The 14,294-nt window shown below is 34.8% G+C and overlaps 1 protein-coding gene across 2 annotated transcripts in view; it reads right to left on the reverse strand.

Annotated features, from left to right (window-relative positions):
* Positions 1-14,294, reverse strand: part of grm1a (glutamate receptor, metabotropic 1a) — a 53,410-nt gene that overhangs the window by 12,361 nt on the left and 26,755 nt on the right. For both annotated transcript variants that reach the window (XM_056481035.1, XM_056481036.1), the window contains exons 4-5: positions 5,713-5,948; positions 323-569 (exon numbers count right to left, since the gene is read on the reverse strand). In XM_056481035.1, coding sequence (XP_056337010.1) covers positions 323-569; positions 5,713-5,948 — 483 coding nt within the window. The remainder of the gene's footprint in view (positions 1-322; positions 570-5,712; positions 5,949-14,294) is intronic.

Here is a 14,294-nt window from a genome sequence, read left to right on the forward strand (position 1 = left end):
AAAAGGGGGTACTAGTAAGGTGTACCTAATAAAGTGGCCAGTGAGTGTATATTTTTATTTATACTAAAATCTAACTAAACTTACAAAAAAAGTCAAAATTATGAGATTTAAAAGTTGCAGTTAACTTTCTATATATTCAGTACCTGAAAAAAAAAAGACTGTCACAAATGCATTCTGGGACTAAGTTCTCCACAAAGGACAAATGTGAGGTTAAAACTAAAGTATGTAAGGATGCAGTATAATTAATTTATCAACCTTTCAGCACAATGCGTTTAGAAGCAGAGCTCTAGTACATACTCAACACATTATTCTTGCCATTTACCTCCCAGGTGAGTCTCCATTTACATCAAAGTAGATTTCCTCTCCAGACACGCCACTAAAGGAAGTCTTCAGCAGATAGTCCAGCAGTTTACTGCCGTCAATGGGATCCATTGCCTCGCACAGGCCAGAGTATTCTGGGCACATCTCTCTGTGCATATCATGAAGACCATGAGCCATCGCGTAAATCGCATTGATCACGAAGCCCATCTTACTGTCCTGGACGTAGTTGTCTTTCAAGCTCTCATTTCCTGCACGGGAAACATTTTAAAGCAGAATGAGGGAGAGAATGCATCGTGATAGTCATATGAGTGCCACTCTGCCTCCGTCCATTCAGGATTTATTTACTTTAACTGTTGGATTTGCTGGCAATTTAGGAAATAAAAAATTCTGGATGCTGGACGGATTAAATTACCCAGAAAAATGAAGTACAGCCAGAGGCTCTATGCTGTCAAAATATAAACCAATAAATTAGCAAATGTCTGATTATTACAGAGTGACTAAAGGCAGACTGTCACTTTGTCTTAATTTTATATATAATTTTACGGCCCTAATATTAAAATATGATCACATTTAACACACTGAGGGAAGAGAGTAAACAAAGGGAAGGAGAAAGTCCCGCTGGCAGGCTGGCAAACTACATGCTCTCATGGCGTTTCATATCTTAGCACTGGCAAGCTATTGGACTAAAGCCATATTCATAAGCCAGCGATGGAAAAGCCATTCCAATGCTGCATACACATTCAAGAGAAATCAGAGGCAAGAAATTAAGTCTTAGGCCACATTTACACTGCAGATCTTGATGGTCAAATCCGATTTTGTGACAGTATCCAGTTTTTTTGTTGACCAGCTTACATCATCTTTTTTAAAAGTGACTTGTATCCAAATGTCTGCATTTACACTGCACACAATGACCAGGAAAAAAAGAGAAAGCACTGACTGACAGCTGATAATAAAAGAGCTCCCTTTTCTCCTTTCCTGTATTTAATCTGTTAATTTTTTTTAATTCTTTTTTACAAGTTGTTTTACTGTAGTTTATGACAGAAAAGTTCTCATTTGGCCATCTTCTTTTAATCTAGGCTTTTTTAAACCAGTAGGTATCTTAATGTAAAGTCCATGGCTTGATTTATGCACGTGTTGTATGCAACAGTTTTATATATTGTTTACATGGCGGATGTTGCGCTCTCTCCCTCTCTCACACTCGCTAACATAATTGAATACTTGTGCTATATGACAATATAAATGCTTTTTTGTTCTAGTTTATGAAATGTAAGGTTTGAGTCTTTTTTTAATAAGTTTTGAAACAGTATTAAAACAAATTCAGATATAAACTATATCCAGAAACATTAGACAATTGAAAAAAAACACAACCAGAAATAATAATAAAGCAAAAACATAACAGGTGGAAAAAAATAGATAGAGTATTACAAAGTACAATGAGAATAAATAAATAATAATAATAATCATCAACTACAGCTGGGGATCAGTAGCAGAAAAAGAATTCCTCCATGAAATCTAACATCAAATCATTCTTTTTGTTTTTAATTTGCATTAGAGACTTTTTCAAAGTTTCCATTTCTAATAAAAATATATTTCAATTAAGTACAATTTGCAAGTTTTTGTTTATGAATAAAATATTTACCTTGTAAGTTATAGAAATTAACAGCATACTCAAATGTTTTTGTGTGTGTGTGTGTGCGTGCGTGCGTGCGTGCGTGCGTGCGTGCGTGCGTGCATGCGAGCGTGCGTGTGTGTGTGTGTGTGTGTGTGTGTGTGAAAGAGCAAATCACATCTTTTAAAGAAAGCCTGTAATTAACATTTCTTAGCTCAAATACCTAACATCATTTAAAATTTAAGAGAGACATCACAGTTATAGAAAAGATGAGATAAGTCTTCCTCATGTATATTACAAATGTGCAAGTATTATCAATCTCCATGAATTTAGATAAAGTTCCTTTGCAAGGATACATTTTGTGAAGGTTTGGGACTCTGAAATGAAAGCGTCAGATCTGATTCATATCGGATAAATATCCACATATGAACAAGGCCTGAATCTGATTTGAGTAAATCTGAATCCATGTGATTTTTTTCCTGCTTACACGTACATGCATGGGCCATATCCCATCTGTGCCACATGGAAGAAAAAATAGGAATTGAGTCACTTGAACTATGCAGTGTAAATGCAGCATGAGATTCATTAAATGTTATTAACATTTCACCTTAATTAAATTAAGTTCCTAGAACTGCATAAGAATTTATTGTTTCTCAAATAAAACAAATCTTAAATATTCATCCTTAAGACAAAGTTATTTCTCTCACACATAAATATTTAAAAATTCTTAATGCATAAATAATAATCAAAGCTTTTTGATATTTATGCTCAAAGGAATAATAATAATACATTTTCCAATGAGTATGAAAAACAAATGTTACTTATACAGTCTTACTAAAGCAAATATACTTTGTTCTAGGAATATTTAGATATTTATACAGGAATGAAGACAAAATTACTGATTTAAAAAATATTTTCTGCAGTGAATAAATAAACCATGTGAACTCTTCACTCTCACACACATGCATACTCACGGTGTGAGTACATTATTTCAGTACACTGTGATTGTGTCTTTTTTCAAGCTTGCACTTTGTGACAGCATTTTTCTCCTTGTGCAACAAGCATCTCTTGTGCTCTCAGTGCCATCAAACCTACATTACAAGCAGCACAGAAAAGCTGGACTGATATCTTGCTTTGTCAGTGTATACTGTCTGACTTTGCTTGACTTTTAGGCTAAATTAGAGTCTTATAGATACAGTGTGTGAAAAGAAAACGTGATCGATATCAATCTGGTGCCTTTCCAAGTGGATGCTCAGGGACAAGGAACAGTCTTAGTGGCAAGTTTTGGCTTTTTTTAAAAAAGAGGTCTTAAGCTTTTTAAGACACTGATGAAACTAGGTAAATATTTCCATCACAATTTCGCTTAATCTAAACGCCTCTGCATATTACACCGCTCTTAACTGCATATCTTCTTCATAAATGAGAACAGCTCTGTCAATCAAAGAAGCCCAACACAGTCCAGCCTATTGTGCTGTCTGTTGCCATAGTGAAGTGCTGCTTCGGTGCAGGTATCATAACATCATAATGACTCTCATCAACTCTCACTTACCACCATGATGCTCTTTCAGAAGAGGAGAACAATAGCAAACTATAAGCTCTTGGCACTTGTTAGTAAAACAAACCAAAACTATCCAAATACATTTAGGCTGTACACTGTAATGTAAAAAAATCTTGCGGCCTCAATTTCTTTTAGTTACTTTTCTAACCATCTCAACTTACATGATTCAAATTGACTAAAAGTATTAAGCTTTAAACTTTCTATAAATTAAAGAATTAAGTTAAAACCTGATTATTAAAATACGTCAAAAGTAACATGAAAACGTGAAAATTACACTACATTTTGTTATTAGTCTTTGGGTATTTTAATACAAAAAAATACAATTAGTAGAAATAAAAAATGGCAGAAGCAGCATTTAGTTTTCTCTCAAGCACTGTCTAAAAGTGTTTACTATCGAAGCAAAAAAAGAAAATTGTGAAAATTGTGCAAGACATAGACATTGTTTTGGAAGCACGAAAGATAAAGGGGCACAACTCTGTTTACCTATATCACCTTTTAAAAATGCCGACCAGAAGACAATTACATGGAAAAAAAATGGAGGGAAATATACAGTTATCATAAGTCATGCAGAAAAATGTAATTTCCTAAAAAGTAATTTCTTACTTCATACAGTGCTCAGCATAATTGAGTACAGCTCATTTTGAAAAGAAATATTTTTAACCATTTCTCTGTGAATATAGGCAATGTATTTTTGGTGCATTTAAACAAAACAGATTTATTAAACAGATATATTTATTCAAATAATATTTTAGTCACCAAACATATATAGAAGTTGAAAGATAATACAATAAAATTCAAGCAAAATATTGAAAAAATAAATAAATAAATTACAACCTACAATATTTCTTTATTATTATTACTTTTTTTTGCTTCTCTTGATTTTTCCTCTTAAATATGTATTTAATACTTTTCTAACATATAAATTTGGGTATACTAGTTTTTGGACTATTATCGTAAGTTCCTATTAAAAATATCAATTGAAAAGATAGATTTGTGAGGGGTCTACTTATATATGCTGGGCATTGTAAATTATGAGAATGAAATAATTGTATAACACTGTATTAAAGGGGTCAAGAACTGATTAATCCAATTCCCTTGATTTTTTAACAGATCATTGTGCTATTAAAAAATCCTGTAAATTTAGGTAATCAAAACGTTTTTGTTAGTCCAATATTAGGAACAATTTTGAACATTCTTGAAAAAAAAAAGTTTGCTTTCTAACTGGTTCAGTTAGACTTACTGTAAAGCATAATCATGTATTTACTTGAGATAGGTACTCCGCAACGATGGGTTTTAGATAATTGCTTGTGTAGGCTATTTGATTTGTTCGTGCACTGTCTCAGTTATATTGTGTGATGGAAGGATTGTGAGGGTGCCAAGACAGCGCTTCAGTTATGAGTCCATTCAGCATGATTCCGTCTATCCCAGATTCTGGTACTACATGTACAAGTGTATCAATGATGAAGACTGTTTGAATTTTATTTTTTGTTCTACGATGAGCTTGGTTAGCCTACCTTTGACTGGACTGTTCTTGTGGTAGTGCCGAAATAAGGGACTGTCCTGGGAAAATTGGGACATCTGATCACCCTTATGGGTGACTAAAACAGGGCTATTCAATGTTCTGATTAGGCTACAACCACTCTGAACCCAAGTTTAGCACCGACGTCACTCTTTTTGAACAGCAGCGAACCGAAAGGAATTCTTCACATTATCGACGAGAGAGCAAACAGTCTGAGGAGCAAAAGGTGTTTGGCCAAACTAAACCAGGATATTCAAGGCAAAAATCTTGACAACATTCATGTTTGATCCTATTATTTACAGTCAAACAAGTTAAAAAATTAGGCTAAAACCAAAATTAAAATTGCTCATATGTATTTTTTTACCACATATTACCCCTTTCTGATTACTAAGTCCTTATATGACATACTTATTGCATTAACTAAGGTCCAATCACAATTCTATTTCATACCCCTATGTCTATGCCTTCCCTTTGCCCCTTGAAACCGAGTGTAAATGTGTAATGTGAAAACAGGACACAAAATAGCCCATTGCTTCTAAATAATGATGTTTTTGATATTTTGAAATAATTGTGGACCTCAAAGAACATTAGAACATATTTTAAAAAGGCAGTTCATGACCTCTTTAAAGGCTCATTTAAAACTGTTACTGATGTCTACCATATTCACACCAGCCTCATTTGAGTGACTTTTGGTTCTTTGTTTACCTGTGCAGATTTTCTGGTAGTTATGGTTCTCCTGAGGATGACCGGGGATTCTGCATTGGAAACGGTACTGCCAGAACTCTGCAAACCATGGGTTCCTTTTGTTGGTGTCCAAACGCAGCTTCAGAAAGTAGTCATTAAATGACTGCACTTCTTCCGTTTGTAACTTCATTGTAATCCCACCATCTGCTTCCTGCTCGTATCCGTCTACCACCTCATCACGATCTGCCCAGCCATCACTTCAAAAGGAGAGAGAGAGAAAACATAACATGCCAAAGGATGAAGAATCTGTGTCTTAAATATCCTCTGTATAAACACGGCTTTCATATTATTTTATTGAAATAAAATTCACCAGCGGGCAACAAACCATTTCTGTGTTGAACATTTTGAGATTTTGTAAATGTATAAAATATTTAAACAAAAGAGTTTACACAATTTAAACACAAGAGTTTTGAAATATTGAGCTTTAAAATTTTTGCATTCCAAATCATTTTACTTCAGCTTAGTCCATGATTTATTCATTATTGTAGTATTGTTTTTCCCCCTTTCAATATATCTACTATGCATAAAGACTTTACAAACATACGTTGCACAATATAAATAAAACAGATTTTGAATACGAATTTCAGCAAATAAACACCCTTAATGTGTTTATGCCTTTAATAAGATTTTCATGGTAATGTTTAGCCCATGATTTATTCATTGTTCAGAAATCAATTCATTATTCAGGGGTCACCACAGCGGAATGAACCACCAACTACTCTGGCATATGTTTTACACATTTCAAATCATAAAAGATAAAATGGTGGAACATGTCAGACCCTAAAAGTATTCTATATATTGATATATAATAATTCTACACAAATTTGTAAACGGGGATTTTTGAAATATGTGCGTAATTATTTTTGCAGGAACCATCAGTTTAAATTTCATTTGGTTTAGATGGAAAGCACATACTGTAATATTGTAATTTCATTTCAATCACATTTTAACACCGCACTCCAATACTGTTAAAGCAGGGGTGTAAAACTCTGCAGAGCCCTGCAGAGACAAGTTTCGCAGTTCGCTGCGTTGCAAAGTTCAAGCTTTGTGAACTCTGACCCATGAAATCGCATCACTTGACTGTGTGAGACCAATCGAGGATCAAAACATGACCTCTCTGGACAGAAATTTTAATTATGGACCAATCGCTTTTTTAAATGTCTAATCATCTTGTTTAATCCCGCCCCTTTTCGCAGCACCGTACGACAGAATTTTGCAAGCTCAAACTCTAGTGTGACTGCAGCTTTATTTGTAGATTTCAAACAAGTCTGAAAGACTCAATTAGTTTGATCAGGTGTGTCAAATTAGGATTAAAGCTCAACTGTGGAGAGATGTGGCCCTCCAGTAAGTTTGACACCCCTAGCTTAAAGGGATAGTTCACCCAAAAAATGAAAAATAACTCATTATTTACTCACCCAAACCTTTATGAGTTTCTGAATTCTGTTGAGCACAAATGAAGATGTTTTGTAGAAAGATGAAAAACAAATACTACTGAATATCGATGGCTTCAGGTTTTCAGCTTTAAAATATGTTCTTTTGAACAGAAGTAAGTCAAACAGTGAAATTTGAAATAAGTAAAGGGTGAGAAAATAACGATAGAATAGTCATTTTTGAGTGAACCCAATTAATCATTTAAATATGGATTTAATTGCACTCATTATCACCCCGATATGATCCTGACCGGATCAATGCCTCTCGTGTACATTCAAAGTAGAACCCCAGGTAGCAAAGAATTCTGGCCCAGATTTGGCATAAAGCTGGCACAGGATGCATTCATCCGGCACTGGAGTAACAGGTTATAAAAACGCTTCCACTTGCTTTTCTTTTATGTACATGGCCCTTTATTTCTAAATGAACCCCCCTCTGTTCATTGACTGGTGGCATGTTATAAACTAGTTCCGGATAGGTCATTATTATTCACCTAGCCAAGAGAGTGATTTGATTCGAGAGTTGATTATTATTCGTGATCCGTCCAAGGTGTGGTTTGGTGTCAGATCTGATTTGGTGTTGACTTTATTTTACACAACGCAAATGAAACCGAGTACTAACCACTAAACTGGCACACAGCATGTGGGCCACACATGGCCCGGGTTTGGCAGAGGTGGCACCATCTTTAAAGCGGCACACAAGATTTGGGCCAGATGTAAATGTAGTATTTGGCCCAGATGTTAAAAATTGCACACCCATATCAAAGAGCGTAGAATCACCAAGAGGCGACACTCTGTTGCTATTTGGGAAGTAGCCACTGGATGTCACATGTGGGCATGTGGGCCAGAGCTGGGCCAGAGAAATTTTGCTATGTGGAACTTTTCAAAAAATTTTACTTTTCCAAAAAAAAAAAAAATACAAAAATCTAAAATAACATTTCATAATGCAAACAAGTTGTCACAGAGTAAAAATATACGAATGAATATACTCGATGTTGACAAAACTGTCAGATAAAACCTTATAATTCCAAGGTGACCATATATAGAGAAGCATTTTCACTGCAGAATCACGGTCCTTCACTCTTCATCCTCCAGTCACATATTTCACACAGTCATCAGTTTTTCCTTATGTTTTGTTATCCCCTGAATCCATTCCTCCATTATTTTCTGCTTGCCTAACTTTCTTTCTTCCGCGCACACCAGCGGTACCTTTCACCACACATGGTATCATAGAGCGAATTAGACAAAATTACCTTTAGAGGCTTCGACCTAAAATACATCTCCCTAAACAGCTTTGCACCCCACAGTAGAGCGGAAAATGGCAGAGATTAGATAGAGTAGAGCTCTACAGAGACTTTTATTACCTCTATGAATAATGAATGAGGTGAAGCTCAGGTAGAGGCTCACTGTGCTCTTATGATAGGCAGATCTGGCAGTGTCCTGAGGCTGAAGCCTGGCTAACTAGAGCACTGATGGAACATACTGTAGGAGGACAGCAGTGATTTGATTTCATTGCAGCATGATCCCTTCTCTAATTCTCTGCTTTGATTAATCTCAACATCTTCATCTTCCCATCGGTTTCAATTTTTTTGCTTTCGATTCTTTTACTTTTTTATTTCATTTTTTACTATATTATAGCAGTGCTTCCCATAGTTTTGAATTATATTTGCGGTGGTAGCCAGATTCAAAGACACCTTACCCACAGCACATAAATGATCGACTACATGTGGCAAACAAAAAAAAAAGCGATTTTTTTTAACTGTTTAATTGGTTTTTTTTTTTATTGCTATTTTATTCTCTGTCTCTCTCAAGTTCAGGTTGCTTTATAGGCATGACATTTTGTACATTATTGCCAAATCATTTTAGATATGTATGAAATGGGCTATGTAATATATTAACATCATCAAATTGAAAAAATAAACAAGAATTGGAAATAAACGACAGAAGAAAAGGAATAAAAACAGACAGTATCTTTAAAATATATAATAATTATAACTGTAGATTATTAAATAAGCGAATTAGTTGATTAACCATTTCTAATGATGTACAAATATTTATAGCAAAGTTTTTCTGAGTTGTTTATTAAAGAATTAATTATTCAATGTTTCTCTCGCTCTCACGGCTCTGCGCGCAGTCAGCTATGAAGCCAAGCGAAGTAGGTTTAAATAAAAAGGTAATATAAAAATGCACACAATTAATGACAACTTTCGAAAGTAAAGCCAAATACCGGAGATTTAGAAACCCTGTCCGGATGCATTTTTAAGTGGCAAAAAAGCTATGTGAGTCTGCAGAGCGCGTGAGAGTTCTCACCCAAACAGTACCAGCAGTAGCCAACGAAACGGGTAAATGAGAGGTAATTTGTAAAAGGATGATTATAATAGAAATTATTTTAAAAATTGTCACCAAATATACTTGGGCAGCCTTTAATATACCAGTAAGTAAAGTCTATGTGTGGAAAGCACTGTATATTATAGATACATATACTATATTATACACTGTAAAACCCAAAAAGTTAAGGTAACTGAAATCATTTCAGGAAACCGATTGCAACAAACTATTTAAGTTCAAAAAATAATCCTAATGAGTACTGTGAACTTAATCTACTTGAGTAAACAAAGCAATATGAGCACAGTAAAACCCAATAAATGAAGAGAACTCAAACCAACTGAGTACTGTAACACTCAATAAGTTAAGACAACTCAAACCATTTGGAGAAACGGATTGCAACAAATCATTAAAGTTCAAAAATAATCCTAATGAGTGCTGTGAACTTAATCCACTTGAGTAAATGAAGCAATTTGAGCACAGTAAAACCCAATAAATGAAGAGAACTCAAACCAACTGAGTACTGTAAAACCCAATAAGGTAAGACAACTCAAACCATTTGAGGAACCCGATTGCTACAAACCATTTGAGTTAAAAAAAATAATCCTAATGAGTACTGTGAACTTACTCCATTTAAGTTGAAGTAATGGGTTATTTAATTAACTCAATGCCTTCAACACAGTTTAAAACTCTTTTCAAATGAGTAGAATTAACTTTCAGTCAATTTTGAGTTAACTACACTCATTTCATTTGATAAAGTTGACTGTTGGGTTTTACAGTGTAGATATAACTTATCTATTCTTATTTTCTCTGATTTATTTTTATCCTTTCCTGTAGATTTTTGTTGCCTTAAATTAAGAAACAGTAACAACATTTATAATATTAAAATATTTTACATATTTTACATAATTTTAAGAGTTCACACTTAAATATTGCATGATAATATTAGCAAGTTTGGCACGCTGTTCCGCCTGGTCAAAAAGCATGTAAGGGAGTACAAGATCAGGTAGTTCTCGAGAGCTCCCCATGGTAAAAGAGGAAAAAGGGGAAGATGGGGGGGGGGGGGGGGGGTATTCAGAAAACGAAGATAAGGGAGCAATTGTAGGCAGCCTACTTATAGTGAGTTTGGATTAATCCGATTGGCTTACTAATGATTATGGATGGGAGACCAGCCGCGATTAATCATATCACATGCTCCTCTTGAAATTAGTGAAATGTGAAACTTCACTTTTTCACTTTCTTAAGATAGCTGAAAAACGTATCCCCCACAAATATAAGCCAACCATTTTTAACATATTAGAATGATTTCTGATGGATAATTTGACACTTAAGCCAGAATTGTGAAGTTTGATGACAAACAAGAATGATTGAGCAATTGATAAAAATCTCTCTCACAATTTCTTTTTCAAAATAAAAGTAGCTTTGGAAAGAACAAATCATAAAAAGTGTAATTGTTAAGAGAAAGAAAATACAATACAATACAATACATAACATTGAAATAAAAATATTTGAGGGCATACATTACTTGTTTTTTGAAAAAAAAAAAAAAAAAATGTATATATATATATATTCTGCTCTCTATATGCATTTTCTTTCTGGAATGGAAAATATAAATCCATTATACATTATGCTGAATCCTTTATATTGTATCTACAATAAATGCATCTTTTCTCTACACCGTTTTCCCATAGTGCAGACTATGAAAATGGGGGCGTTTAGAAGCGATGACACACTTTTAGTCATCTGAAGTAATCATGTGACCCATCCAGCCTAAAGCAAGATGGTGGATGACGGTGTACTGCCATCGGTTTAGCTGCTCTCCAGTTTGATAGCATTGTTAAAGTTTAATGTCAGCTTGTACATACTTCAGATTCAATTTCTTCAATGGAGACCGAATGTCTTTTCGCAGTTGCTGTTTGGTGGTGGACAGTTTTACTCATGCATGGCACATCGATCTAAGCATTTTAAAAGCATTTTAGAGTCAACGAGCAAATTTTGGAAAACGCTTGTGTTTACAGAAAATGAAAACACTGTATCTGGATTAGAGCAGATGTAGTTTAGGGCTGCAATTTCAGTGCTGTTTAGTGAATCTTCTCTAACATCTTAATAAAAAGAACCAGTTTATATGAATCACTTAATAAATAAGCAAACATCACAGCTTGCATTGTGGATGTTGTTGCATGCTAAAAACACAATAAAACTAATGATGTAAATAACTGCATTATACAGTTGAAGTCAAGAGTATTAGCCCTCCTGTGAATTTATTTTTCTTTTTTCACAGTATTTCCTATAATATCTTTTTTTCCTGGAGAAAGTCTGATTTGTTTTATTCTTATTGTTTTATTGGTTACAATAAAAGCAGTTTAAATTTTGTATATATATATATATATATATATATATATATATATATATAAAGGTCAATTGTAATGTAAAGTGGATGCTGACAACAGAGGTGCGGATCCAAATACAGGGTTTATCACACAGAGAATGGTCAGGCAAGCGACAGACAAACACATGGGGAAAACAGATGTATACAGGCAATTCAGAGTCATAGTCAAATATCAGGCGAGTGGTCAGAAGGGACGCAGCAGACAACGTAAAACAAACAAAACAAAGCAAGATTCAAACACGGAAGACAAGGCAAGGAAAATGCGTCATAATGTTCACAATCAGTAAAACAAGACTCAGCAATGAAGCGTGTGTGCGTGTGTGCTGTGTATATAGTCCTTGTAATCAGTCCATAATGATCCTCTGACTGTTAGTGTGTGCAATCAGTGGAATCTCGAACAGGTGCGTGTGAGCGCTGCATGACTGGAAATTGTAGTCCATGTAATGCCAGATTTGTAGTCCATCTGCAGCTGCTCAATCGCTGGTGATAACATTATTAGCCCCCTAAAGCAATATTTTTTTGATTGTCTACATATAATGACTTGTCTAATAACCCTAACTTACCTAATTAACCTAATTAATCTAGTTAAGCCTTTGAATTGCACTTTAAGCTGAATACTAATATCTTGAAAAATATCTAGTAAAATATTCTGTCATCATGGCAAAGATAAAATAAATCAGTTATTAGAAATTTGTATTAAAACTATCGTGTTTAGAAATGTGTTGCAAAAAATCCCAGAAATTGGGGAAAAATATACAGGAGAATAATACAATTCTGACTTCAACTGTATGTGACAAAATGCATAAACAGTAGATAGAAGAAAAAAAACATTTTGTGCGACTCTCACCGACTAGATCCTCTATTCCTATATTCCACCTTCTCTCATTACTCATTCAAATCCAATATATTGTGCTTGTTTGCTCTGGTTGACTGTTGCTCGATCCTCTCTAGAGGACTGAGTAAGACAGTGCAGGCTTAGGCTGAGGGCCATTAGAACTCATCCAGAAGCCTTTACTAATTCATGGCGCTCCAGTTAGCAGCAGCCTGGCTCTGTGTTTCACAAGCTGCAGTGGTGCCGGGAGCCCCCCATCACGCCTGCTCTCGCACGCCCCACACCAGCTTTCATCTGCCACTAATACTCTCTCACTCTCTTTCCTTCTCATATTCACATCCACGCATTCAAAACCTTTGTCATGTCCTCTATGCACATGATATGCGCATGGATTTTTTTTCAGACTATACACTGCAATCCAGTCCATTTATATCCACACCTTTCACTCTTTATAAGATTTTTTTAATTCACAGGGGATCAAACTTGAAAACTGGCATTGTAAACTTTGTAGAATCAACCTCTTCAAACCACTCAACAGCAGTTTGAGCACAGACGTGTTCAAGAATTCTGAAATACAGTTTTTTCCACAGAAACATTAAGCAGCATAACTATAGAACATATTTCAAATGCACATACACATACCGATACACACACATATAGCAATACTATTAAGGCCATATATAATAATTCCTTTCTCCATAAGAACATAGCCAAAACGTACAGGTTAGTATTTGATTTGTTTTGGTGCAATCATAGACAATATGTGAATAGGCTCTGTCCTGGTTTGGGGCTGCATTTCTGCCAGTGATGTTGGCAACATTGTCTGAACTGATGGGATTGTGAGTGCCAAGAATACAGACTGGTTGTAATTTAAGCATCCATTTTGGAAAGCGTCTGATTGGTAATAATTTAATTTCTAGCATGATAATGATGACGACTGCAGTAAACTTGGAAAGACAAACAGCTCCAAAAACAGTCCAGACCTGAATATGGGACGATAATTGCTTTCAAGGTTTGGAAAAAAGTCACGGTTTTAAAACACTTTTTTTGTGTTTATGCTGTTTCAAGGTATATGCAAGATGTTGTTAAAGACTATTTAATTTTATCTATTTGTGGGAACAGTACCTCCAGCAGCAAAGGCGCATCAAAACCTACTGGTCACCCCACAATTCAGCAAACATCTGAATAAGAAGTCACTCGTACACCAACACCCTATAGACCCACTATAGACCTGAACAGTGTAGTGGCATATATACGGTAAATTCACAGAAGAGAAAGATATCCAAAGATACCTTTTTAGGTTGTAAAGAAATGTGTTTTTATAATTAATTAAGATAGCAGAAGTCCATGATTTATTTTAGCCTGACATGTTTACTGTTCCAAAATATTATAAATGTGTATTAAAATATAATCTATTTAATGGGAGAAAAAAAGTTGCTGAGTTTTCTCAGACATTTAAAAAGAACATATTTTAGAGCAGTAATCACAATACAGTGAAACCGTGATATTTTTATTCAAGGTTATCATACCATCAGAATCTTATACCAGCCCATGCCTAGAGGCAGCGTTT

Source organism: Danio aesculapii, chromosome 20 (assembly GCF_903798145.1).
Source record: "Danio aesculapii chromosome 20, fDanAes4.1, whole genome shotgun sequence".
Classification (NCBI taxonomy): domain Eukaryota; kingdom Metazoa; phylum Chordata; class Actinopteri; order Cypriniformes; family Danionidae; genus Danio; species Danio aesculapii.